The sequence below is a fragment of the Lethenteron reissneri genome, chromosome 48 (genome assembly GCF_015708825.2).
Source record: "Lethenteron reissneri isolate LAM-NWPU_2019-01 chromosome 48, ASM1570882v1, whole genome shotgun sequence".
Lineage (NCBI taxonomy): Eukaryota > Metazoa > Chordata > Hyperoartia > Petromyzontiformes > Petromyzontidae > Lethenteron > Lethenteron reissneri.
The window spans coordinates 3877984-3904926 of record NC_083826.1 but is presented as its reverse complement, the minus strand read 5'-3'; the positions used below and the strand labels follow the sequence as shown (position 1 = coordinate 3904926).

Genomic DNA, 26943 nt, shown 5'->3' with positions numbered 1-26943 from the left:
TACCTCTCCCCTCTCATCTTACTTTGCTCCCCTCCACGCACTCTCCTACCTCTCCCCTCTCATCTTACTTTGCTCCCCTCCACGCACTCTCCTACCTCTCCCCTCTCATCTCACTCTACTCCCCTCCATGCAGTCTCCTACCTCTCCCCTCTCATCTCACTCCACCCCCCTCCACGCACTCTCCTACCTCTCCCCTCTCATCTCACTCTGCTCCCCTCCACGCACTCTCCTACCTCTCCCCTCTCATCTCGCTCCACTCCCCTCCACGCACTCTCCTACCTCTCCCCTCTCATCTAACTCCCCTCCACACACTCCCCCTACCTCTCATCTCGCTCCACTCCCCTCCACGCACTCTCCTACCTCTCCCCTCTCATCTAACTCCCCTCCACACACTCCCCCTACCTCTCATCTCGCTCCACTCCCCTCCACGCACTCTCCTACCTCTCCCCTCTCATCTCACTCCACTCCCCTCCACGCACTCTCCTACCTCTCCCCTCTCATCTCACTCCACTCCCCTCCACACACTCTCCTACCTCTCCCCTCTCATCTCACTCTACTCCCCTCCACACACTCTCCTACCTCTCCCCTCTCATCTTACTTTGCTCCCCTCCACGCACTCTCCTACCTCTCCCATCTCATCTCACTCTACTCCCCTCCACACACTCTCCTACCTCTCCCCTCTCATCTCACTCTACTCCCCTCCATGCAGTCTCCTACCTCTCCCCTCTCATCTCACTCCACCCCCCTCCACGCACTCTCCTACCTCTCCCCTCTCATCTCACTCTGCTCCCCTCCACGCACTCTCCTACCTCTCCCCTCTCATCTCGCTCCACTCCCCTCCACGCACTCTCCTACCTCTCCCCTCTCATCTAACTCCCCTCCACACACTCCCCCTACCTCTCATCTCGCTCCACTCCCCTCCACGCACTCTCCTACCTCTCCCCTCTCATCTAACTCCCCTCCACACACTCCCCCTACCTCTCATCTCGCTCCACTCCCCTCCACGCACTCTCCTACCTCTCCCCTCTCATCTCACTCCACTCCCCTCCACGCACTCTCCTACCTCTCCCCTCTCATCTCACTCCACTCCCCTCCACACACTCTCCTACCTCTCCCCTCTCATCTCACTCTACTCCCCTCCACACACTCTCCTACCTCTCCCCTCTCATCTTACTTTGCTCCCCTCCACGCACTCTCCTACCTCTCCCATCTCATCTCACTCTACTCCCCTCCACACACTCTCCTACCTCTCCCCTCTCATCTCACTCTACTCCCCTCCATGCAGTCTCCTACCTCTCCCCTCTCATCTCACTCCACCCCCCTCCACGCACTCTCCTACCTCTCCCCTCTCATCTCACTCTGCTCCCCTCCACGCACTCTCCTACCTCTCCCCTCTCATCTCGCTCCACTCCCCTCCACGCACTCTCCTACCTCTCCCCTCTCATCTAACTCCCCTCCACACACTCCCCCTCCCTCTCATCTCGCTCCACTCCCCTCCACGCACTCTCCTACCTCTCCCCTCTCATCTAACTCCCCTCCACACACTCCCCCTACCTCTCATCTCGCTCCACTCCCCTCCACGCACTCTCCTACCTCTCCCCTCACTCTATTCCCCTCCAAGTTTTCTCAGCTCCAGCACTCAAGTCGTCCTGCGGATGCCTCCAACCAACCTTTGCTTAGTGGAAGGTCGCTCATTCTCCTCTGCTGCCCTCGTCGTCTGAAGCTCCCTTCCCCTGGCGATCCGTGCTGTCGACTCCGTGCCTGCCCCTGTTAAAGTCCAGGTTCAACTCCTTCCTCTACTGCATACTCTCAAGCCTAAATATAGGTTTTTTTTCAGACCACGAAACAACGTTTTTCAACAATATTAAATAAACAAAACCCCGCTTTGATGTCCGTTTAAACGCCATAAATATGACGAACTTGCCTTTTTCTCTACTCACGTACATTCTGAACAGTTGTGCAATGGGCAGTACTATATACTGCATACAAATGGTGCTTGTGAGCAGTGAAACATATATTGACCATGGTAAATCGTTCAACATATAGAGGTGCAGCCCTGCAATTGCCTAGTCACGCCACTGCTGGTGGAAAAGGGCCTCCACTACAGGAAGCTGTGGAGAGCTTATCTAGAGGTAGAGAGAAAAGAGGGGGCAAGCCTCCAAATGCAACTGCTTCTAAGGGCTTTCAGAGTGAGAAAAGCTGTGTGGCGTAAACAGCATGGGCGGGCAGACAGCGCCAATGTAGGAGCAAAGCACCAGAAGTACAAGTAGTACAAGTGTAGTGCCTGAAAGTACGCGTCACGCGCACGCGGCGTACAGTGGGAGCAAATAAGGACACGTAGCGCTGATTGGCTGGTTGTTGTTGTCGAGATGTGGGGCCGCGCTGTCTGAGGACGGTAGCAGGTGGCAGGGAATAATTAAGAACGCAGGGCGCTGATTGGCCGAGAGGGTGTTGTTGTCGCGGAGTGGCACCGCATTGTGGTAAAAACATGCCAGGTGCCAGCGGGGGCTGGGGGCGAGTGGCGTCGCGGGGGATGCCCCGGATTAATTGAAGATTAATTGGCTCGGGGATAAAGAGAGGGGGTTTTGGAGGAGACGGGAGTTCGCGCCTGGGAGGAGACAGAGGATGGAAGGGTCGGAGCAGCAGAGCTAATAGCAGTGTAGGGTAGCAGTGGAGAAGTGTAGGGTAGCAGTGGAGAGGTGTAGAGTAGCAGTGAGACGACGAAGCCAGTAGGAAGCGGCTGGAGTGTGGGAAGAGAAGCTGATGTAGTTACGACAGAGTGGGACGGCGGAGCTGAGAAAGAGCAGTCGAACTGTGGCGGAGAGAGCGGAGAGGAGAGTCGACAGAGGAGTCATGGGGAGCGAGTGAGGCCGGCGGAACGTGGCGAGCGAACGGAGAGCGCGGAGGAGAACCGTGGATCGGTGTTAGCTGGAGGAACGTTGAGCAATGTTGGATGGAGGAGTGTTGATCGAAATACGCGAAATAAAGTGAAGAGGAAAGGCAAGAAGCTGTCGAGTCGAGTCGAGCGCTACACAAGTGTAGTGGGTACAGATGGAGACTCAGTCTTCTCTGGAGGCAACACGTTTATTTATAACAATAATAACGGTAACACAAGGTCCCTAACACAACGAGGTAATGGCCCCCTTCACCCAATACCCTGGGGTGGTATAGCCTCCGGGCTAGCGTGCCCTAATCACTGGGACCACTCTCTATATGACAGCCCTCCTGCTAGGGGGGCCTAGGGGAGTCTAGCCTGACCCGACGCAGCCAAGGTCCTCGGGTCCTGACCACTGGCCCACTCGGTCCCGGCCCTGACAAGGACTTCGGGTCTGGGGGTTCCCAGGGTCCTATTCTGGGCTGGCTGTTCGGTCTTCTGCTTGACGACGAGGTCCGACTTAAATACGGTGCCCAGGGTCACTCCGCTCCTGGCCACGCCTACTCTCTAGAACCTTCTGGAGGTACCTGGATTATTGCGTAATGCCCCAGCCCCCACTGGGGGGCTTGGGGTGTGTACCTCTGGTTCCCAACCACCCTCTGGGTTCCCTGGCCTAACGGCGTTACCTGGTACAGGCCCATGGCTGGTGCTACACCAGGTCAGTAGTGGTGACGGTGTATTAGGTACGCTAACAATACCGACTACACAAGTAAAGCGAGTGCATTAGACAATGTCTCTGGTTATGTTTGGTTATTGTTGAGTAATTGTGAATGTGGTCGTGAGTGGGTCTGTATTGAGTGGCCGTCATTGTGGTTTAGTGATTGTGTGGTTTAGTGATTGAGTGATTGTGTGTTTAAGAGCGTTGGGTTGCTCTTCGTGCTTTTGGGGTCCCTTACTCTCTGCTCACAATCATTAAGGACCTTCATGATGGTGGACAGGCCCGGGTAAAGCTGTTTGGCCGGGAGTCATAGCCATTCACTGTTCACCTTGGGCTGAGACAGGGATATCCTCTGGCTCCTACACTATTTAATATATTTTATCACATTGTTCGAGGCGCATTACATTAATGTACTATAAAAATGTCCCATTCTGGAACAAATACATTGAGAGGCTGACATGCCCGGGTCAAGGGATGTGTCCGGAGTGAACTGATGATCTGGTAATTTATGCTAAACTGAAAAGTTGGAGACTTCACGGTTATTATAACAACCTGGCGTGGTGCTGGCCAACCACCTCCTCGTGTGCCGTGCTGGCCTTCATAGGTCCTCGCGAACAGCACTTGCCCCAACAGCCTTTTGAGGCTACACAGGGGATTTGTCCTTTATCTTTGTTTTGTATAGATTGTGTCGCTCCTAGTGATGATGGTGTCTCTAGTTACGTGATTTATTGGCCCTATGTCCGACGGATAAGAGACACGGGGCCAAGGTCCAGGGATTGAAGACGCCAGATTAAAACCGACCCTGCTCAAAACCATTGGCACGTCACTCCGTAAAACGTTCACCCAGCCGGTCTGTCAACCGCACAATTCCGACAACCCTATCTTGAAATCCTTCACCCATCAGAGTCTCACCGCCTAAATCATCTTACCCGTCAGCGTTGTCACTCACGCTCCCAATCACCCACGCCTGCCTGTGCGTCGATCGCTCGCTAACCCCCTTGACCCTTCCCTTACCCCCCCACCCGCCCTAACCATGACCTTCGCCGTGCCCTTCGCCTTGACCCTGATCTTCACCCTGACCCTGGTCCATGATCCCGCCGCGGGGTTCTACCCGAACCAGGCCTCCCTGGGCACGTATCGCGCCAACCACACGGACGAGTCCGTGACGGAGACCGGGGCACTGAGAGCCGTGGCGAAGTTCCTCGAGGGCAAAGCGGGGCTGGCGCCGGGTGCCTTGGAGGGTCTCTCGCCGCTCACGCCGACCACGCTCATCGAGGCGTACTACCAAGGTGAGGTAACGGGGAGATGATGGAAGCGGGTCGGTGTGGTGGTGGGGAGGGAGGGTGAGAGGAGACACGAGGAGGGGGATAAGGGATGAGGCACAGGGAGATATCGGGAGGCGATGGGAGAGACGCTTTGGAGGTGAGGTGATTAATCGGCGGGAAGGTGAAACTTTAACAATGATTTTTTTTCATGTAGTGCCCTACTGCGTCTCAGAGCGCTTTATCACATCACATCTCTACACGTGTGACAGGGCATCATCCAGTGGCAAGTTGTCCCTTTGGTTTGCAAGCACGCATTCGTCTGCTGCTCGTCGGGTGCGGTGACTGCTGCTGCTGTGTATCACCACAATTGAGTCATGTGCGGTGTATTATTTTTGGTCGTTATGTGTACGATGACGCTGGAACACAATGGCCTACTCTTGCGTTCAACACGCCCGTGGTTAAATTCACAGCGAAGCATTCACTGGGGCGGCCGCTGGAGGCGAACCGTGAACCTCTTGCAACGAGCAGCGACCACGACACCGCTAGGCCGCGCCACAGCCCTTTGTGAGAGACGAGGGGCGTGAGGGGATTAATTGGTGACTCGAGAGATGGTGGTGAGGTGAGGTAATTAAATTATTAATTGGCGAGACGAGAGTTGGTGAGGCAATCGGGTGAGGGGATTGGCGGGAAGATGAGGCTTTGTGAAACACGGGGTGGTGAGGTGGGAAATGGTGAAGGGATTGGCGGGCAGGTGAGGCTTTGTGAGACACGGGGTGGTGAGGTGATTAATTGGCGAGGTGATTGCTGGGAAGGTGAGGCTTTGTGAGACACGGGGTGGTGAGGTGGGAAATGGTGAGGGGATTGGCGGGCAGGTGAGACTTTGTGAGACACGGGGTGGTGAGGTGATTAATTGGTGAGGTGATTGCTGGGAAGGTGAGGCTTTGTGAGACACGGGGTGGTGAGGTGGGAAATGGTGAGGGGATTGGCGGGCAGGTGAGACTTTGTGAGATACGGGGTGGTGAGGTGATTAATTGGTGAGGTGATTGCTGGGAAGGTGAGGCTTTGTGAGACACGGGGTGGTGAGGTGGGAAATGGTGAGGGGATTGGCAGGCAGGTGAGACTTTGTGAGACACGGGGTAGTGAGGTGATTAATTGGTGAGGTGATTGGTGAGAAGGTGAGGGTTTGTGAGATACGGGGTGGTGAGGTGAGAGATGGTGAGGGGGTTGGCGGGAAGGTGAGGCTTTGTGAAACACGGGGTGGTGAGGTGGGAAATGGTGAGGGGATTGGTGAGAAGGTGAGGCTTTGTGAGATATGGGGTGGTGAGGTGAGAGATGGTGAGGGGGTTGGCGAGAAGGTGAGGCTTTGTGAGACACAGGGTGGTGAGGTGAGAGATGGTGAGGGGGTTGGTGGGAAGGTGAGGCTTTGTGAGACACGGGGTGGTGAGGTGAGAGATGGTGAGGGGATTGGTGGGAAGGTGAGGCTTTGTGAGACACGGGGTGGTGAGGTGGGAGATGGTTAAGAGATTGGTGAGAGGGTGAGGCTTTGTGAGACACGGGGTGGTGAGGTGGGAAATGGTGAGGGGTTGGCGGGAAGGTGAGGCTTTGTGAGACACGGGGTGGTGAGGTGGGAATTGGTGAGGTGAGAGATAATGAGGGCATTGACAAGAACGTAAAGCTTGGTGAGATACGGGGTGGTGAGGGAATTCGTTGGTGAGCTGAGTGACGTTGAGGCGCTCAGGTGAAGGGATTGGCGGGAAGCGGAGGCTTGGTAAGACTCAGGCTGTGAGGGGATGTATTGTTGAGGTGAGTGATGGTGAGGCTTGGTGGTGACTGACCCGTCTCTGATCCCCCTCTTGCTAGGTAACGTGTCGGCGGTGAGGTTCGTCAAGGCTCTGCAGGAGGTGGTGGATGGGAACAACTTCATGGAACAGGCCTATCCCGACATCACCTCCTACTACGCCAACTGCGAGCAATTTTCAGACAGTAGGTATCGCGAGGGACTCGGGTCCCCTCTCGCACCCCAGCTACGGTGATCCACATCCCCCCTCATCCCCCCTCATCATCATCCCCTTACCACGGGGGTTGCCATTCTCACCTCTCCGCCCTTCTATGCCCCCGCCGCGAGTGTGCGTCTGTGCACAGGCGAGTGCACATGTGGGGTGAGTACACGGGTGGGTGAGTACACGGGTGGGTGAGTACAAGGGTGAGTGAGTGTGAGGACACCCACGCACTTGTATGTTGTAAATCATTTATATTTTCGATGTGATAATTGATAACAGCCTCCACCGAATCGGCCCTGCTGCCTCGGTCATGCTCATCCCCTAGGTCGACTAAGCCTCAAATGAGTGCGAACCTGGGAACCCGAGTTCAATTCACGCTCGTGGCCAACACCAGTGGCAATTATCTGAAAAGGCCCTGAGTCTGCCCTAGGTCGAGTACCTGGTGCACTGTGTAAGGCGGTCAGGCCTGGTGCTGGCCACCCAACCTCGTGTGCCGTGCCAGCCTTCATAGGTGCTCGCTAACAGGACTTGCCGCAACAGTCTGTTAAGGCTATAGGGGGGATCTTTGTCTTTGGATAAGTTGTGAGTACACTCACGGATTTGTATGTTATATATCATTTCATTTTTCGAAATCACACTAATAAGGTACACTGCCCGAAACGTCACCTATTATATATTGATGCCCACTCCAACAAAACATCTTAACACTGGTTTTATTTCCAGAAATGGTATAGCCTATTCTTATTTTTCATACTTTGAGACGAGCAAAAATGTCTGAAGGATATAACTGCTCAACCCGAGCTATAAATGCTGTAATATGTGCATAGGCTTTGAACTGTTCGCATTTTGGCATTGATCTCTGATCTGACACTGGTGAGACTAGGCCATAAAAAGGCTGTCTCAAGTGTAGGCAAATCCGTTTCAAAGACAATGCATATATTATAAGAACATGTTTGGATGTTCACCATAAGTACGTGTGGTTAATGCAGACTTGATTCCTTGCTAAATGTACCTATTTGGTGTTTGAACATCTTAACACTTGCTTAATTGCCGAAAAAGAGTACAACCTATTATGTTTCCACATAAATGGCCCTGCAGCCTTCGCTTGCTCTCATGGCTTTGCACCGAGGACCATTGTGTGTGCTTGTGTCTGTGTGTGTGCAGCAAGAGGGGAGTTGGGCAAGTTCCGCAAAATTTCCATAAACTATGTGAACTCGAGCAGTCCAGCCCAGGCGAGGAAGAGCCTGGGTCAGATGCTGCACATTCTCAACAAGTTCTACTCCAACACCAACTGGATCGAGCAGGGCAACCTGATCCCCCTGGAGGCCCTGGGTACGTGCGGTGCAGGGGTGGTGCCCACCTGTACACGTCACCCACCAATGTGTCCAACCTCGTTCCACTCGCCCACTGCTGTGTTGACCCCTGTCTCGGCCTCGCTGTGCGCTGCATTGCACCGTTATCCGAGTAGTTAACCTCGCATCCAATAAACCCTCAGAGCCAGGGTGAACATCCGACTCCAAACGTAATTTATTGAATTGAACGAGGTAAAACTGATGGAAAAACACAGCACAGATACAGCATCTGTTAATACTTGGAAATATCAATACGATGAATGAACACCACAGCATCATAACATTGTATTAGATAACATGAACTCAACAATATATCCTGGATGGACCAGGCACCTTCATTAGTACTGCATAGCTATACAAGAGAATAAGCTACTGTGTTAAAGAATGGCACATCGTGCAATCATCACACTGCACCCCAGATGTACAGCACTGCATATAACACTGCACTATGAATGAGACATTTCGTCATGCTTGCTCTCAAGATCGCAATATAGTTACTTGGGTACAAGTTTGACTCGACTTATTCAATTACAAGTAAGGCAAGTTGCAGGTTTCGTTGTTAACTAGGCCTCGTATTTATCATAACAATTTTACAGCATTATAAAGGCATTTACAGCATTATAACGGTCATTATAACATTATAACAGCATTCCCAGTATTATAAGAACATAAACGAACTTACAGACAATGCTTCTTAAAGTCCCACAATGTAGTTACAGCTGGCTTCACTGGGACGTGATTTGTGCCGCCATCTTGAACTCTGTGTAATGGCGGACTCCCAGCCTCGTGGCTGAGAGGCTGTCAAATCGGAACTTCCTGGTCACGTGACCAAACTCAACCTCAAAACAGGAAATTCCTGTGTACTCACACCCCCACTCCAGCTGTGGAGCAAAACACCTGCCGTGAGGCAGAACACCCCCATACCACATACTCACCCATATGTTAGCCCTGTAACACCTTCTCACCTGGGTCCCACACTTAAAAAATAAACCTTTCCACTTTTTTCCTTAGTTCCCATAAATATGGTATATTTTGGGTGTTTTCCCCCCAATCCCCTATCTGTAGGGGTCACACATGGGTCACATGACCCCTACATCTAACCTCACAGTGCCCCCCGCACGACCTCTACAAATATTCATAATCAACGTTTTTGGGTTTAGATCGCGTTTATTTATAAATGTGTCGTAACCCTCCACCACCCGACACGGCCAATCAGTAAAAAATGTGTCACGTTGACAAAGATAAATAGTTCACTGCTTTAGCCCACCGGTGTGTTGAAGCCACAACATTTACAATTTGAGTACGCCGTTTCGCTGGTAATTGCAACCAGCATCATCGGGCAATTCGCCAGAATGGTGAGGCTCTCCTGTGTCTCCCGTTCTTATATAGAGCAGCAGCAGGGTGACGTCATCATTAACTCATTAACTCATCAGGTGCAAAGATTCAAGGGGGGAGTGATTGTAATTATATACTAGATTAGTAATCAGGCTATTGTTACGATGCGAGTTGTAGATTAGTAATCATTTGGAATGTGTTTTTTATTGTGATTATGCTACATTAGTAATCAGTTAGTGGTTGTTTCCCTTATAAGTAATTGTAATGTATCTTATTTAATAATACACTTCCAGGCTGCACTAAGCCTGTAGCTGTCTGAGCGATTAAAGTTATTTCTGTTTCTCTCAATTTCAATCGATTCTCTAATTAGTCTTTGCCAGTAGTAACTAGTTTTACACAACACTTCCACGTTGTCAAAATCAATTGAGTGTCCCTGTTGGCATGCATGTTCTGCTACTGCCGACAGTTGTGTTTGTGATAGTTTAATATTTCTCTGGTGTTCTTTTAGTCTTACACTAACGTTACGCCCTGTCTGTCCAATATAGCATCTGCCACATACACAATTAATCCGATATACACCTTCTAAACCCAAAAACGTTGATTATGAATAACATTGGTCGCGAAAGCCTACGTGTTAAACTCTACAAATATATTGGTGGGGTACAAAGACCCGCGAGGGGGTTTGAGTGAGGGGGGGTATCTTATAAAGTTATTTAACTCATCAAAAGCTCAAGCTCATCAGGGCACGGTAGGCGCCCAGCGTGGCTAGCCCTTCATCTTTTGTAAGGCAGGGGAAGCTGATACAGGTTTCCTGCGCTTTGTGCGATTTTACGTACATATGCTACTAACTTATTTCTACCCATTAATTGACGAAATGCGGTTTGAATTGTCCCTGCTATGCGATCGGACACGGGGCATTGCTTGTGGTGCACTGTATTGTACGCGCTACTCGGCAGGCAGCTCATATCCGCGTGCGGTGCATTGTGGGTTGGGTCTTTGCGGTCCATGGTACGGGATTTCGCTTTGTTCGCCCCATTTTTGGATTGCATCTACCCGCATAAAACGAGGAAACATGCAATGAGATGCCTCGTTTGAAGATCCACTCAACGGCTTCCTGAGATGCTAATTGGATAAATGAAGTGCTCTCCGCAACAGATGTTAGTAGGCAGGTTGAAGCGATACGTTCTATGGTCTGGGGATGCCATGACCACAGTCGCGCTGAGGATCGTCCATCATCATCATCATCGCCCAGAAAAAAACACAAAACGCACACGAGCCAGCGCCTCCTAGTGGCTCTGTGAATGCGGAGTGCAGCACAATCACTTTCACAGCACGGGGTAAGGGGGCCCACCCCATAGCATCAATCTCGACTTTAGAGCAGCCTTTCGAGTGTGCCGACCCCTTTTCAACCTCCAAACGTTTCGCAGACCACCACATGCTACTTGCTGTTTGAATGATTAATTTCCTTTGTGAGGATATTATTTGTTTTATTTTCCGCATACCCCTGTAGTAGTCTCGCGGACCACCAGGGGTCGGCGTCCTAGAAGTTGGGTTCTCAAAGTGCGGACCCTGACCACTCGTGGTCTGCCACGACCCTCGAGGTGGTCCGCTGGCTCATGCAAATCAAGGTTGATCTGGAAATAATGACAATGTTAATATCATGTGTTTTGGACATTAATTCATATATGTTTTATATTTAATTAATAAACCGTAGATAAACTACCCCAACCCTAAGATCTAAATACCCCCCATAAAATACCATTTTAGCTGCGTTATTTCTTAATGTTCCGGTAATACTCATCATTCTGAGAGAAGCGAATGCGTTTTGTCACGAGGGGCGGGTGGTTGTGTGGGAATGTTTGTATTGGTCGCGTGGTCCACCCGCCAACACAGTTTGAGATGCACTGCTCTCGAGCAATCACTTGAAATGTACTTGGGCCACGAAGGTCCGTGGCCACCGGTGCAGTTGCACCGCCTGTACACTTGATAGTTACGCGACTGGACACTGAATGCCATTGCTGCCTGTTCTCCACCCTTCCATCCTGCAGTGAACATGGACCTACCATTTCCAGCAACTGCATCCTCAACCTTGGCCACTTGCACAGACTGCACGACCACGAGGCAAGCCCCCCCCAACTCCCGTGCCATCTCCCCCCCCCCCGTCCTTCAAGTACCTCGTGCGATGTGTAAAAATATTGTCACCCGGGGAGACAAAGGCGGCCGGGCGTGGTGCTGGTCACCCACCCCCGTTCCAGCCTTCATAGGTGCTCGCTAACAGCACTTGCCCCAACAGTCGTGAGGCTAAACTGGGGAATCTTTGTCTTTTGTATACAGGTGTGTGAATATGTTGTGTAATGATAACCGTTTACATTTGTAGAGTAGTATGGAGACGTGACGTAATACGCGCGGTGAGGCGCGAGGACGTCATGTCACCTGTGGGTACTTAAGGGGGGCTCCGTGACGAAAGGGGGGTCGGTAAGGCTGGGAGTAGTCTGCACGAGCCAGCTGAGACACAAAGCCGGAGCTGGGCCATGAGCGCGCCTGGGGGGGAGGGGGGGGTAACATGCTGCAGAAACTGGGAATGCGAGTGTGTAAGCAAGCTATAAGAGCAATTAAGATTTTACCTGGTTAATAACATCCTTCCAATGATTGCTCAATTTGAATCCATCCTCTCGGTTGAAGTTATGTCTGTGTTTGTATATCTGGATGGCTTCATGAACAAACCTTTGATAGTAGCCTGACGGTTTGCAGAGTACCTTGGTCTCGGAAAAAAAAAAACCAATATCATGAGAGCCCCACAGCGTTGTAACAGTGATCAGCAACGGCGGAAGAGGACCTGTGCTATGGGCACGGCACAGTTTAGGAATAATCCCCGCAACCAAATTTAGCAATAAGATGCAACAGGTTATGAGGATTGTACGTAGGTTTTCACCGAGTGAGTTGAGCTGAAACAAAAACAAATTGAAGCGTTAAACGCGTCACAATTTGTTTTGGGCTATGTCGGATGGTGGGTGGCCTTGGCGACACAGATTTGGTCAGACCGTTAAGTGGCCTAACAAAAAAAATCTATTATGAATCACTGGCGGAGAACACCTACGTACAGTATACATTTGGAAGAGATTGCTTGGATGGGTCGACCACCATGCACTGCAGATTGTCATAGGCTGCTGTTGTACCGTACGTCTATGCATCACGCATTTGTAACGTTTTTGTGTTACACAGTGACCCCAACGTGTACGAATGTCTGAACAACATCATCCTGGCTTCACCGCTCACCAGTGGATACAGGCCTGGCAGACGATGCAGAACTAAACCTGCAAGTGAGCTCACACGTGCCATGCACCTGCCTTCTGCACACCTTACCTCACAAACACTCGCTCACTAATCGCTCGCTCGCATATATCCGCACACCACAGACTTGGGTAATGAAAGTGCCGGATGTTTTCCTTAGTGGGAGTCATGTTTTGTATGAAGCTGACAGATTGCTTTTTTATGGTCGATACACCTTCAGTAATAACCTGGGCTGCCTGCTGGAATTGAACCGCGATCCCCTGCAACAGGGGGCGAACGCGTCACTGCTCGACCATGTGGCTTTACGAACCTCACATATGTCTCTGTAAGCATCACCATGTTTCTGTCCTCCCCCCTCCGCCCCCAAAGCTGGCAAGTGCAGTCACGGCGGGATAAACGACGCGTGGCAGAACCAGACTGCGACGGGCGGCATCAACAAGGAGACTCTGGAGCCGGAGCTCTCTCCGCACCACTACCATCACGACGAAGCGGGGCAGGTGGCCATGATCGCCACGCGAGACGTCCTCGTCAACTCTGGTGAGACACAGAGCCAGCTCCATAATCGCACAACCTCACCACACAGCTCACCATGATCACAGCTCATCACATACACCTCGTCACGCTACATGCACGAGAGTGTGGGGTAGATGGCATTGGTGGCATCCCAAAACCTCCTCCTCAACTCTGATGAGACACAGAGAGGGCTCCTATGATCACTGTTACATTGTTTTTATAGCTTTATTTTGGTGATATTCGAAAACGTAATGTTAAGCCATATTTGTTTGTTGAAGTACGGAGTTAGCCTGATAATTTTATCTAAATTGTCTTATGGTTGTTATTGTTCGACTTGCATCCCTACTGGTTTTTCCTGGATGTTTCTGTTGCGAAACATCACTTTAAGATGTTCTTTGTTCATGATTTGTTTGTTGCGGTTGCACCCGAGTCAAGAGCCTCATAGCTCACAGGGCTATACCTAATAAATGAAACTGAAATAAATGATGGTTAGAGGCAGCGTTAAGATTAAGGGTCAGGGTTTCATTTAGGGTTAGAGTCAGGATCAGAGTTAGAGTCAGGGTTAGGGTTAGAGTCAGGGTGAGAGTTAGAGTAAGGTTGAGAGTCAGAGTTAAGGTATCCCGGGTGAGGTTCGAGTCAGGGTAAGCAGAGGGAAGATCGAGTCAGGGTTAAAGTCATGGCCAGGATTAGAGCCAGGGTGAGAGAGTCAGGGTGTGAAGTATACGTGACTTTACCGAAAGAACCAAAGAGTAATTCCTGCAGTCACGAAAGCTCCAAATTAAGATGGGAGTCAGAGTTAAGGTAGGCGGGGTGAGGTTCGAGTCAGACTTGGGGTTGTTGTCAGGGGTGGACTTGGGATCAGGTCACGGTTTCCCTCGTGTGACGACCTCCTCTCATCACAGCGAGTAGTGTGCTGGAGGAGCTGGGTGAAAAGGTCTTCATGCAGCTGTTCAATCTGGAGCGGCACTCGCTCGTCTACGTGGTGGACGTCACGGGCAGCATGAGCAACGACATCGCTTTGGTGCGCGACAAGACCAAGGAGATGGTGCTGAAAGTGGCCAACAAAACGGAGGCCCCCGAGACATATGTGCTCGTCACCTTCAGTGACCCCGGTACGTGGCCCCCGGGGTTTCCTGGGGCTTCCTCTTCCCTTTTTCCACTGGCACATTCGAGCCGAGCCAACCCAGCTGTCCTAATGGTACGGGTGTTTTTTCCGCTGGCCGTTTGCGGAGCTGAGCCGGAACCAAGCCGTGATACGCTGCTGGCCTCAAAGATGGCGTCTGAATCTGACTCGGGGTCAAGCAGGGGCGGGGGCTAATGACGCATCATCGCATCTGACGTCAGTCAGTACGCCGTGAGAACACAGCATACTTAGCACCAGTGTCTGTGTTCTTTATATGCTTTTATTTAAAGTCTGCCACTTTTATAAACACCCAAAACCACATTCAACCTTTCCTCATTCACGCGGTGGAGAGAGCCAGAGCAGACTGTATGATGGGCAGGAGCTGATCACATGGATACTTATTTCGTTTAGTGTTTGGCATTTTTTTTTAGTTTGTTTGGTATTGACTGTTTCATGCGCCTTCACCGGGACCCCTATGTGCAAACAAGGTCATGCTTCGGGTTTGCTGGGGCTCCGTGTTGAGACCCTGCATTTCCCTCGTGTGTGTGAGTAGATGTTTACGAACCATTGATCACCAAGGACTGGACAGAGATGTACCAGGCACTGGACTCGCTGCAAGTTGGTGGTGGCGGAGACTGCCCTGAGATGGCGCTCACAGCCCTAGAGCTTGCGTTGCAGATCTCGCAGCCCGGGTAACTGTGACCTATCACTCTCCTTCGCTTTATCCCAGGCTCGGTGGCCCTGCTTGTCTTTGTCCACTTTGCCCTGCTTGCGGTACCCTCGTGCCTATAGGCGAATGCTCGCCATATCCTCCTTGGTCTTGTCTCTCTGTCTCATCTTGGTTCACCTCTCGGTTCCTTGCCTCGCACGTCCATCGGCAGAACGCTCCGACCCACATCTGTGGGACCTGTCGTCAGGAAGTGTCCCCCACCACTTACCGCACAAGTCAATAGTAATATCACGTAAGGATGGCAGTTCCATGGTTCCTTCGGTAATGTTAACGTTATTCTTGTCCATCGTAAAAGCATGAATTTGCTTAGAACAATCTCCTTTAACCTGTCATGGAATGATTATATTTTAATCTGGGTGATTAGACTTGTTTACTTATTTATCCAGGAGAGCCACACTTAGTTGTAGGACTCTTTTTCACCAGGATCCCGCGCACTTATTTATTTATTTCAGATGTTTTCAGCGAAGTAATGGCCGTTTATACAAGTGGGAGGAAACCGGAGTGCCAGGAAGAAACCGTTCAATCCCCATACAGATGGAAACAGGTGGCGATTAGTCCACTTGCTGTACTGCGTTCTGACATGCCAGGGTATGGCTCTTCCACGACGCCAACGAGAAGGGAGTTTCACAACATTTGTGCGGTGATCCACCAACCCTCGGAGCCTCCACCGTGCTGGATTACAGGCCACGTGCAACACAGCCACCACCGCCCGGCTAGAAAAGTTGAAACACGTTTTCTTGGTGGTTGGGGTATGACATGGTCATCTCGTGTAGGAGTAATGTGCGAGTGTAGCCCACTCACCCTTTCTTGTGAGTCCTCCAACCTTGGGCTGTACCAAAGCCGTAGCCATGGAGTCAACATTGGGGGGGACCAAATCTTCCAGGGGGTCTGGGGGTTCCCCCCAGAAAAAAAGTCTAAATTTTAAAACGAATTTCCTGCCATTTCCTGCCTAAAATATTTTAAAATTAACTAACACATAGGATGGACTTTTTTTTTTTACAATAATGTCTAATAGTGTATTGTATTACATTGCTCTGTTTTTTTCTTTTTTTACCTTTTCTTGTTTCATTGTATGTAATGGCAGAGATTAGGGATTAATAAAGTACAACCATAACCACAATCATATAAACAGAAATCTATTTTATAGCAATATATTGGGGGACATTTTGATCATATTTGAAGATTGGGGGGGATGTGTCCCCCCCAATATATATTATAATTACGGCCTTGGGCTGTACACACAGAGCGGTCCTACGGCAGACTTTACAAGATGTTCTGGAGGCATCAAAGATGCTTGGTTTTCTTCTTTCTACCAAGACCTTTGTCTTTAACTCCAAACGATTATCACTGCTATATACAGCACACATTTAGTCGAAGTTGGAATCTTTCTGCCATGTCTGGGATGGAGCACCCAGTTCCTACCTCACTGCACTGGCTAGAATTTAGAGTAATGAAGAACTCACGAATGGACTCCAGTGACTCGCTCATCAGTGGTCAGTCACCTCTTCATCGCTCTTCTATTGCTAACATGGTTACTGTTCCCGTGAACTTCACCACTTAATTCCTCCACCCATGCTGAGGATTTGGTCTACCAGACTGTTTCCCTCTCATCCACACTGTGTCCAACCTCCACACTGCAGGTCACAACACACTCGCTCACCCACCCACTCAATCGTTCACTCACTCACCGACTCACTCGCCACTCTGCGGGTCACCTCATTTCTCTTCATGCTTCTGTAGTGCCTGAGATACGCGCCACACGCGGGAGTGGGCGTACACGCGCGCAGAGTACAGTGGGAGCAAACGAGGTCGAGGTTGTTATTGTTGCTAGGCGTGAGGAGAAGGCCAGAGACAGGTAGGGGGCGATTAAGGACACAGGGCGCTGATTGGCTGGGAGTTGTTATTGTCTAGATGTGATGCCACGCTGTCTGAGGAGAGTAACAGGTGGCAGGGAGCGATTAAGGACGGAGGGCGCTGATTGGCCGGGAAGTTGTCGTTGTCGCTAAGTGGCGCCGCATTGGCTGGGAAAACATGGCAGGTGCCAGCGGGGGCTAGGGGGCGACGGGCGTCGCGGGGGATGTCACCCACTGATTGGAGATTAATTGGCTTGGGGATAAAGAGAGGGGGTTTTGAAGCAGACGGGAGTTCGCGCCTGGGAGGGAAAGGATGTTGGAGCTGAAGCAGCGGAACCAAAAGCATTGGAGAAGTATAAGGTAGCAGTGGAGAAGTATAAGGTAGCAATGGAGAAGCCAGCAGAAGCGGCTGGAGTGTGACGGCGAAGCCAGCAGAGAGCGGCTGGAGTGTGACGGCGAAGCCGATAAAGAGCGGTTGAACTGTGCCGTGGAGAGGAGAATCAACGGAGGAGAGACGTGGAGCGAGCGAGGCCGGAAGGAATGTTGATTGGTGTTAGCTGGAGGAATGTTGATCGGTGTTAGCGAAATAAAGTGAGAGAGAAAAGCAAGAAGCTGTCGTGTCAAGTCGAGCACTACACTTCTTGCCTCACACTGCTCCACTTGGGAATTTCTTCCCATCATCTTCCCCCCCCCCCCTCCAAGCTCTTACAATAATTAAACTTGTAAAAATTCTAATAAACGTGTCAACTGGTGTCTTTGACAAATTTGATAGTACCATTTTGTTGCTGGCTGCTTGACGTTTTTGTCACCTTTGGGGTCACTGCGACCTTGTGACCTCGACTGTCATGCCTACAGGTCGGATATTTACCTGTTCACGGATGCGGGAGCAAAGGACGAGGAGGAGAAGAAGGATGCAGTGATGGCGCTGTTTGAGAGCACGGATTCACGGCTGCATGTGTTCAACACGGGGTCCTACTGTACACGCGGAACACAGGGAGAACTCTCTTCACGCGGTACCACGCACAGCTCCCTCACCCCTGACTTGCCCAGCCCTCGCCAAACTCACTACACTCGCCTTGTCTCTCAACAAGGTGACCTACACTCGGATACACTCACCGATACTTACCCACACTCACCAAACTTCTTACACTCGCCTTGCCTCAACAGGATTGCATAGTGATCCTGCCCTCACTCGCCCTCTCTTTCCATCGCCCACTCTCCCCTTATATCACCTATGCATGTTCACCCTTATCTCTGCACCCTCTCCCAACTGCACCATCACCAACCCCTCCACCTCCCTCTTCCCAAACTCCCCCCCCCAAACAGCCAGCGAGCCACGTCAAAACATATACGAGACCCTCACAGCGCTGTCGGGTGGCCAGTATATCCTGACGACCAAGGGCGAGCTGGCTGGCGTGCTGGGCAGCTTGGAGCTGAGCCTCAACGCAGCGCCCGTCTCCGTGCGTTACGTGGAGGTCACGACCCCGGACTCCGTGACCTTCCCCGTGGACTCGTCGCTGTCCGAAATCGCCGTGTCCGTGAGCGGCCCGGCCTCCTTCACTGTGGAGCTGTTCCTTCCCTCAGGTACCGCCTCCATTGCATGGCAGCAATGACTGCGTTGTTAGTCACACACCTGGCTTTGCTTGTCCCCAAACCAGATTCAGATATCTTGCGAGGCCAGCGTGGTTCTGGCTCAGCAAACAGCCAGTAGAAAAACCACCTATACCATGAACACCCCCGCGCTGGCTCGGCCCAGATGTGCCAGTGGAAAAGGGGTATAACACGCACACTTCTTCTGTTATAGTACACAGCCACAGACAAAGGTCCCCCATGTAACCTACACAGGCTGCTAGGGCAAGTGCTGTTAGCGAGCATCTATGAAGACTGGCGCACGAAGGGGCGGTGTGGGCAGTGCCATGCCCGTGCTGACGTTTACTCACTGCACACCAGGTACTCGTTTACATTTCAGTTGATCTCGGGGGAAGCCCAGAACCAGTTCAGACGATCGCTAGCAACTGATGTCGGCCGTGCTCCCATCCCGTCGTCAGGTGAATTGGCCACCGACGTGGAGGAGCTCGTGTCCTCCAGCCAGAACGTCGTGCGCAGGGTGACCTCGGTGACCCAAGGCACCTGGACGGTCAAAGTCACGGGGTCGCCAGGGCCTCACCTGGTGAAGGTGACCGGGCGGAGCCTGGTCGACTTCACTGCTCAGCTGCTGCAGCGGACGAACGGGTTCATGCTGCCGATTCCAGGGCGCCCCATCACGGGTACGGCGCGCGGGGTGACGGTGGTCGGTCACGTGGGGTGTGCATGGATGTATGTGGTGGTAGTGCATGTGGCATGTGTGATGATCCATGTCAATGTCCAGGTCTGCTGGCCACAACCAGAGAGCTTGAGCAGAGAGAGTTTGTGCAGTTTTGCTGTTCTTCTTCCGTTGAAGGAGCACAGATTGCAGTAGATTTACTAAATGGTCCATAGTTTGGGTTGCATGGCCACAGTCATACTACTTTGCCTTGTCGTTAGTGTTCTATATATCTCTATGGGTCTCTGTGTATCTCTATGGGTCTCTGGGTTTCCTTGGCTTACATGGCCACAATCGCACTACTGTGGCTTGTGTCTTTAATTTTCCATTTATGAAGGAGGTGTTCACACCGGGCTGGTGATGTTTTGATGCGGTTGATGGTAACACCAGTGTCCTTGCAAGGTTTTAAGAGTGATTGATAACATGGTGAGTGTATGATGTGTGGTGTAACATGGTGTGGTGTGATGTAACGTGAGTGCGATGCAGTGTAATGTGTTGTGACGTGAAGTGGTGTGACATGGTGTAACGTGAGTGTGATGCAAAGTGTTGTGACGCAGTGCGGCGCGTTGTGACGTGTTGTGACGTGGTGTAACGTGGTGTGATGCTGTGTGGCGAGACAGGTGAGCCGTATCAGCTGTGGGTGAAGCCGATGGGCAGCGTGGCTGGTTACTCCATGTCCAGTGTCCGTCTGCTCTCCGGCATGGGCAACCTCGAGTACCTGGTCTCACCCACCGAATCCGAGTTCGGGGTCCCCTTGCAATTCATTGACTCCATGGTGAGCATTGGGGTCAGGGAGAGGACACGGGGATCAGGGGTGATCCGAGGGGATCGGGTGGGCGGGGGGTGGATCAGAGTAGAGCTGTGATATCTGATTGTCTACTTTATGATTCATAAGCAATTGCTTTTCCAGTTAGGCCACGTAATGATCTGGTAAAATATGCGCTCCAAGATCTTCCACTACCCGACCCGCAAACTATACATTTTTCAGCTCGCTTACCAGTGAGTTGGTGAACAACTCTGCATTCCCATCCAATTCAGGAAGCCATTCCGATTTTCAAGGAGTCTAGTCTGACCTTCTGGATCTGGTCCCGAAGATGCTCGACACAGTTGCAAGGGAAGAAAAGCGTCGCGTCTCTAATTGAGCTAAATCTGGCTGTGAAAATTGCTGTTGAAATCACTGCTTAAACAATGTCATGGCTTACAGGGGGGGTGGTCTTCATCCAACAGTGGCTAGATTATGGCTGATACTGCTGATTCTGGTTTGCAGGCGTTCATGGTGGAGGTGTGCGGCTCATCTCCGGAGGGCCTCCAGTTCTGCCGCATGCACACGCAGCTCACGACCGTGCAGAGCTTCCGTCTCGCCCAGCTCAACTTCGAGGAAGGTGGGGCAGAGGATCAAAATTGTCCACCTCTCATCGTAGTCACTTGTAATCCACCCTCAGTCACCTTCGTAGTCACTCACATAGTCGTTCACTTGTATAGTAATTCATTCATATAGTAACCATCGCAGTCACTTACTTATAGTCACTCATAGTCTACCCTCGTTGGCCAAAATCAGTCACTCACCTCTTCCACACTCCTTGCCCACCAACAAAGTCATTCACTCAGTCCACCTTCAGAGTCCACCATCGTACTAATTCTCATAGTCACAGTGCATCACACACAGTCGCACCACGTACGTCATGATGGTGAACGCCATAGGGGGAAAACCTTCATCCAGCAGTGGATAGATTCTGACCCACGCACATCCGCTGACACTGGACACCATGTCTCCTGTGTCTCCCGTGTCGCCCACGTCTCCCACGATGCCCGTGTTTCCCGTGACGCCCGTGATACCCGTGCCGCCCACATCTCCCGTGACGCTCGTGTGTCGCCTGTCTCCCGTGTCGCCCACGTCTCTAGCCACGCTGCAGCCCGGTGTGGAGGTGTCCCTCTCTGTGGTCCTGGAGAACCGCGGCGTTGCGGCGTCATCCTTCTCAGTGTCAGCGCGTGACGAGCTGGGCTGGGCGAGTGCCGTGAGCCCCAGCAGCGCCGTGCTGGCACCGGGGGAGACCGCCAAACTCAACGTGACCGTGGCGGCGCCGCAGAGCATCACCGAGTTCACAAGCAGGTGAGCGGGCGAACATCGCGGGTGCAATGGCATCAGAGATCATCGCCATGTACACAACATCATCACTGACGTCACGAAGCACAATGACATCCCTGAGATCATTAGACACACGATTACATCACCACATCAACATCACTGCAAACACATTCCCTGTTCATGTGCGTGCCTGTGCATGTGTGCCTGCCTGTGTGTGCGGTAGTGTAGCCGGGAAAGGTCCTGGCAAGGATTATTCAACATTGCCTTGCTAGGCACGCTGAGGAGAGGCTTGCGGAGCCCCAATGCGGTTTCAGGAAAGGGCGATCCTGCACAGATGCCATATTTTCTATCCGTCTGCTACAGCAGAGGTGTAGGGAATTCCAACAAGACCTACAGCTCTCATTTATTGACCTGGTCAAGGCCTATGATACCATCAGTAGGCCTGGGCTCTGGGTTGTTCTTCGTGCTTTCGGAGTCCCTGACCCTCTGCTCATGATCATTAAGGACCTTCATGATGGTGAGCGGGCCCGGGTAAAACTACGTGGCCGGGAGTCAGAGCCATTCCCTGTAAACCTTGGGGTGCGACAAGGATGTCCTCTGGCATTATTTAACATCTATTTTGACCACGTAGTTCGTGAAGCCTTCAATAGCTGTACCGGGGGAATTTACATTTGGTACAGATATAATGGGAGGCTGATCGATGCCCGGGTGCGGTCAAAAGATGGCTCTCTATTGGTCAACCACGTTATGTATGCCGATGATTTGGTAATTGCTGCTCATTCAGAGGAGGAGTTGGAGACGCTGCTGCTGAAACTGGAGTGTGCCACTAAGAGGTGGGGCCTTACCATCAGCCCCACCAAAACGAAGCACCTGCCTGGGTATTTTGTACCATCGGGCACTCCACCCCCACAACTCCAAATCGGTGATGGGGCAGTTGTGGAGAGAGTGGAGAGTTTCCCATACTTGGGCAGTGTGCTCATGACCGGCTCCGGTTTAACAGCAGAGGTCTCACTCCGAATGAGTCGAGCGGCATTATCTTTTCATCGGTTACGTAACGCTGTGTGGAAGCTACCTGGTCTGTCGCTCCGCACGAAGCTTCGGGTCTTCTCAGCCTCAGTCATTCCCTCCCTTCTCTACGCTTGCGAAACGTGGACCCCCCCTAATGGAACATCTTCGCCGGTTAGAAACATTTAGGCTGGCCTGCCTACGATCCATCCTGGGTTTAACCAGGCTGGATTGTGTGAGGAGCTCACAAATCCTCGAAAGATCTGGACAAAGTCCCATCGGTGAGCACCTCCGGCAGGCAAGGCTGCGTTGGCTGGGCCATGTAGCCCGCATGCCCAATCACCGCATGCCCAAACAGCTTTTGTTCGGCCGGATCGAGGAGGCTAAACGGGCGCAGCATGGGCTAGAGAAGAGATGGAGTGACGTGGTACAGGCAGATGTGGAGCTGAGTGGACTTGCCGATGACTGGTACCAGTGGTGTCAAGATCGGCCTCTGTGGAGGAGGCTCGTGAAGGATGCTACCGGGCAGTTGGAGGCAGTCTCCCTCCAACAACAACAGAGGGCAGAGGAGCGAGGGCAGAGAGCGACGCACAGTAGGGGGCACAGGTGGTGCATGAGCCAGTCATCTCGGTCATCTCAGCCTTCTCAGTCAGTCGACCTGTGGCACCTGGGTCTGCCCCGTGACCTCCTGCCAGCGGGCGTTCGACATTTCACGTGGCCTCAAGGTGCACATGGCCTGGCACAAGCGTCGTGGTGACGTTACCGCCACTTAGTGGCGAATGGCGGTTGTTGTTGTTGTTGTTAGAAGTGGAGCGGTTCGTGCACAGCGCTACGAACCCGGCGTCCCGAGTTTGATTGCCGCTCGTGGCCAACACCAGTGATAGCGATTATCTGAACCAGTCCTGGGCTTCTCCGAGGTCGACTTACCTGAGCATGTGTGTGCCTGCCTGTGTGTATGTTCCTACATATGCGTGTGCTTGCCTGTGTGCACGTACCTACTTGTGCGTGTGTTAATATATATGCCCGTACCTACCTGTGCGTGTGTACCTACCTGTGCGTGTGTGTGTGCCTGCCTGTGCGTGCTTGCAGCATGCTGCGCGTCACTGCCGAGAGCGTGGAATCTCCGGACTCCTCCTACACCCTCAGCTTCCCCCTGAGTGTCTTCATCGCGCCAATGGAGGTGAGGAACGAAGACATCGCTCACCAGAGCATGGCGACACTCACGACATTGCTCACGACTTACATCCCTCACTCCAACACTCAGTCATTCCTCTATCCCTTACTCACATCACTCACTGCCAGTACTACAATACTGAATGACCATTTGCGCCTTTGAGGAAAGCATAATACAATTAATAAGCAGAAAATGTACATCCTTTACAAATCCGTCTGTCCACATAGAAAATATAAAAGTAATTTTACACATCCCATCAGCCGCACGGACTTCTGGTCGCACATAAATTGAGCAGCATTGGTTCAGCACATTCGGTGTCAATGTAGAGAGACGCATGTATGAAGAAGAATTATTGTCTTATCTACTCCCTCCCGCCTCTCCCCAACCGCATCCCCACTCCTCATGCGCCCTCACTTCACCACCAAATTGCCCGTCATTTTATACGTGTCAAAACATGTCACTCGCGTCTAACTTGCACATGGTTAACCGGCAATTCCAATATAAATGATACCACCTCCCGTAATTTGTGATTGGAACATATTTTTCTCCTCGTCGTCACCCAGATCCCGGACACGTCCCCCCCTGCGGTGCTAGAGCTGGCGCGGGATGTATCGGCGTGCACGGCGGAGGTGCAGCACGGGGGTGAGGCACTGTGCTCGGGGAGCAGCTGGAGCGTGGACGTCGAAGCCATCGACGCCGAGACGGAGGAACCCCTCACAGTGAACATCGCTCTTGGGGACAGAAAGGCGCTGCTAACCGTGAGCAGCATCGACGGAGTCTACAAGATTAATTATAGGTGTGGGGAGGGACACACACGGGGAGAAGGTGGGGGGCGGCGGGGGTTGATGGAGAGGGGTGAGGGGGGAGATAGCAGGGCAGGGTAAACGGGGAAGGTGGGAGAGAGAGGACACTGGGAGATGGGGGAACAATAAGATGTGCGGGGAAATAGGAAGATAAGGGAATACAGAGACAGTTGGAGACTGGGCACGCGAGGGGACGGGAACAGTGGGAGACGTGGGACGCAAGGAGACGGGACGGTGTGGATGAGACGAAACAGTCATGTCTCGTAAACCAATTCCTCAGTATTGGTGAAGGAATCAATGAGTGAGCGTGTGAGTGATTGGATGGTGTTTGAGCAATTAGGTGAGTGTGGGTGAGTAGATGAGTCAGTGAGTTGTTCTGGTGGAGGAATCGACGAGTAAAGTCGACGGTAACCAAGGTGGTAACGACATAAGTGTGATAAGGGTACCCACTTACCCCTTACACCTCACTCCCTACCCCTCACCCTGTGCCCGCTCACCTCGTCTCTCCCCTGGGCCCCGCAGGTCTCCGTGCTGCAGCCCATGGGTGACGCTGGACGTGAGTGATTTCACGGGGAACCTGGGGCGTTACTCTCTCGACTTCGCCGAGCCGATGCCGACACAGGACACCACAGCGGAAGGCGGCAGGACGGTAAGGATGCACCCACACCACTACGTGCGGTCCGCTCTCCGATAGCTCAAGTCATCGCTTGCTGCACCGAGTAATCACACGAGCATGTAGGTGCATGAAGAGACATTCAGCCTCTTTACGCTTTAAATAGAGGATCTGCCTGGTCAACATCAAATCTTACGGAGGTGGCTGGGTGGCTCAGGAGTTTGAGTATTGACCAGAACCGCCAAGCATCTGGGTTAAAGCCCTTGGTCTGGGTGTCTTTTAGTTGGTTCATATTGGCTTTGTGAGAGATACATAGGACTGCTGACAGCCTGGGTGTGAATCGCGGTTTCAGCGGGTTGATCATCTCTGGCTGGTTTTACATAGAGTCATAGATTGCATAGAGACTAAAATTTTGCATAAAGATTCAAAGACCCGCGTAGACTAATAAGTGATTAAAGCAGGTTATCAAGTGTAGCGAGTAGATGGGCTCATCCTCATCACCAATGACTTAAATAGAGACTCAGCAGACTTACGTAGAGACCAATAGACTCACAGGAGACCCATAGATTCCCACAGAGACTTGTAGATGCACACAGAGATGCATAGACTCACACAGACAAAAGTGGTGAATAATCGAGGTTGTCAAGTATCGCGGGTTGATTGTCTCAGCCCGGTTATAAATTACTAATACAGTATAGAGACTCATAAACTTACACAGAGGCCCATAAACTCACAAGAGACCCATGGCTACACACAGAGGCCCATAAACTCACAAGAGACCCATACACTCACACAGACTGAATAGTGATTAACCCGGGTTCTCAAGTTTAGCGAGTTGATGGTCTCAGTCCGGTCACCACTGGCTAACCACGTGTACCCGGCAGGTGATGGTGATCGCCTTGTCGGTGGTGAGCGTGGTGCTGGTCGTCATACTCATCGCGCTGGGAGTGGTCATCGGACGATACTGCTGCCGCTCCAAGCGGGCGGTGCAGCAGGATGCTACGCCCAGCATCATCACCAACCCCTGGGCCAAGCCCATGCAGCGCCCTGATATGAAATAGCAACATCCAGCACAATCTACACACACCGCAATCTACACCCAGCACACTCAGCCTACATCGAGCAACCCCCCCCTCCCTTTCCTGGCGAGTTATTTTGCTCCTGTCTCCCATGCTCTGAAGTCGCCGTGATTTTGAATAAAGGATTTTAGAAGTTGTGCTGCGGTTGTGTGGTGGATGGCTGTTATTGCTATGGACCTCACACAAACATACCAATCTCACACACTCCTATCTTGTACTCACACGGACACATACCCCTATCACCTCTGATTAGCATGGTTGGCTAAATACAGTGCGAAAGAAGTTCAACATAATGTACATACATATCACACTTCCATCACACACACAACTCCTGTGTTCGGAAGCCACTGGAGCTATGAAAACTAATTTATTTAGAACTGCTTTTTGTGTTGTTTGTTGTCGTTTCACCGCACATCCGATTAGCACGGTTTGCTACGTATGGTATAACGACTAACTGTGTAGTAGTATCTGCTGACTCGAGCAGCTACTCACCGTAGTAGTATGTACTGACTGTATAGTAGTATATACTGACTGTAGCAGTATTGACTGACTGTAGTGGTATATACTGACTGTTTTAGTATCTAGTAACTCTATATAGCATGATCTATCAACTCGATAGCAGTATTTACGATCACTACAGCAATGCATACCGACTGAGGTGGTACCTGCTATGATTACAGCAGTGCATATTGTGGTGGTACCTGCTATGATTACAGCAGTGCATATTGTGGTGGTACCTGCTATTACGACAGCAGTACATACTGTGGTGGTACCTGCTATGATGACAGCAGTGCATACTGACTGTACTCACCACCACTCACCACTC

At 51.6% G+C, this 26943-nt stretch overlaps 1 protein-coding gene across 1 annotated transcript; it reads left to right on the top strand.

The window, feature by feature from the left end:
* Positions 1-4435: 4435 nt before the first annotated feature.
* On the top strand, positions 4436-26221 carry LOC133354615 (von Willebrand factor A domain-containing protein 7-like). Its single transcript, XM_061571604.1, has 18 exons — positions 4436-4882; positions 6719-6841; positions 8023-8190; positions 11594-11666; positions 12768-12865; positions 13206-13373; positions 14252-14461; positions 15026-15164; positions 17911-18068; positions 18382-18639; positions 19104-19322; positions 19978-20132; positions 20625-20739; positions 21260-21467; positions 23538-23628; positions 24186-24418; positions 24948-25074; positions 25923-26221. Exons 1-18 carry the CDS (start codon positions 4627-4629, stop codon positions 26097-26099), a joined length of 2976 nt encoding a protein of 991 aa, XP_061427588.1. The 5' UTR covers positions 4436-4626; the 3' UTR covers positions 26100-26221.
* Positions 26222-26943: the final 722 nt, after the last annotated feature.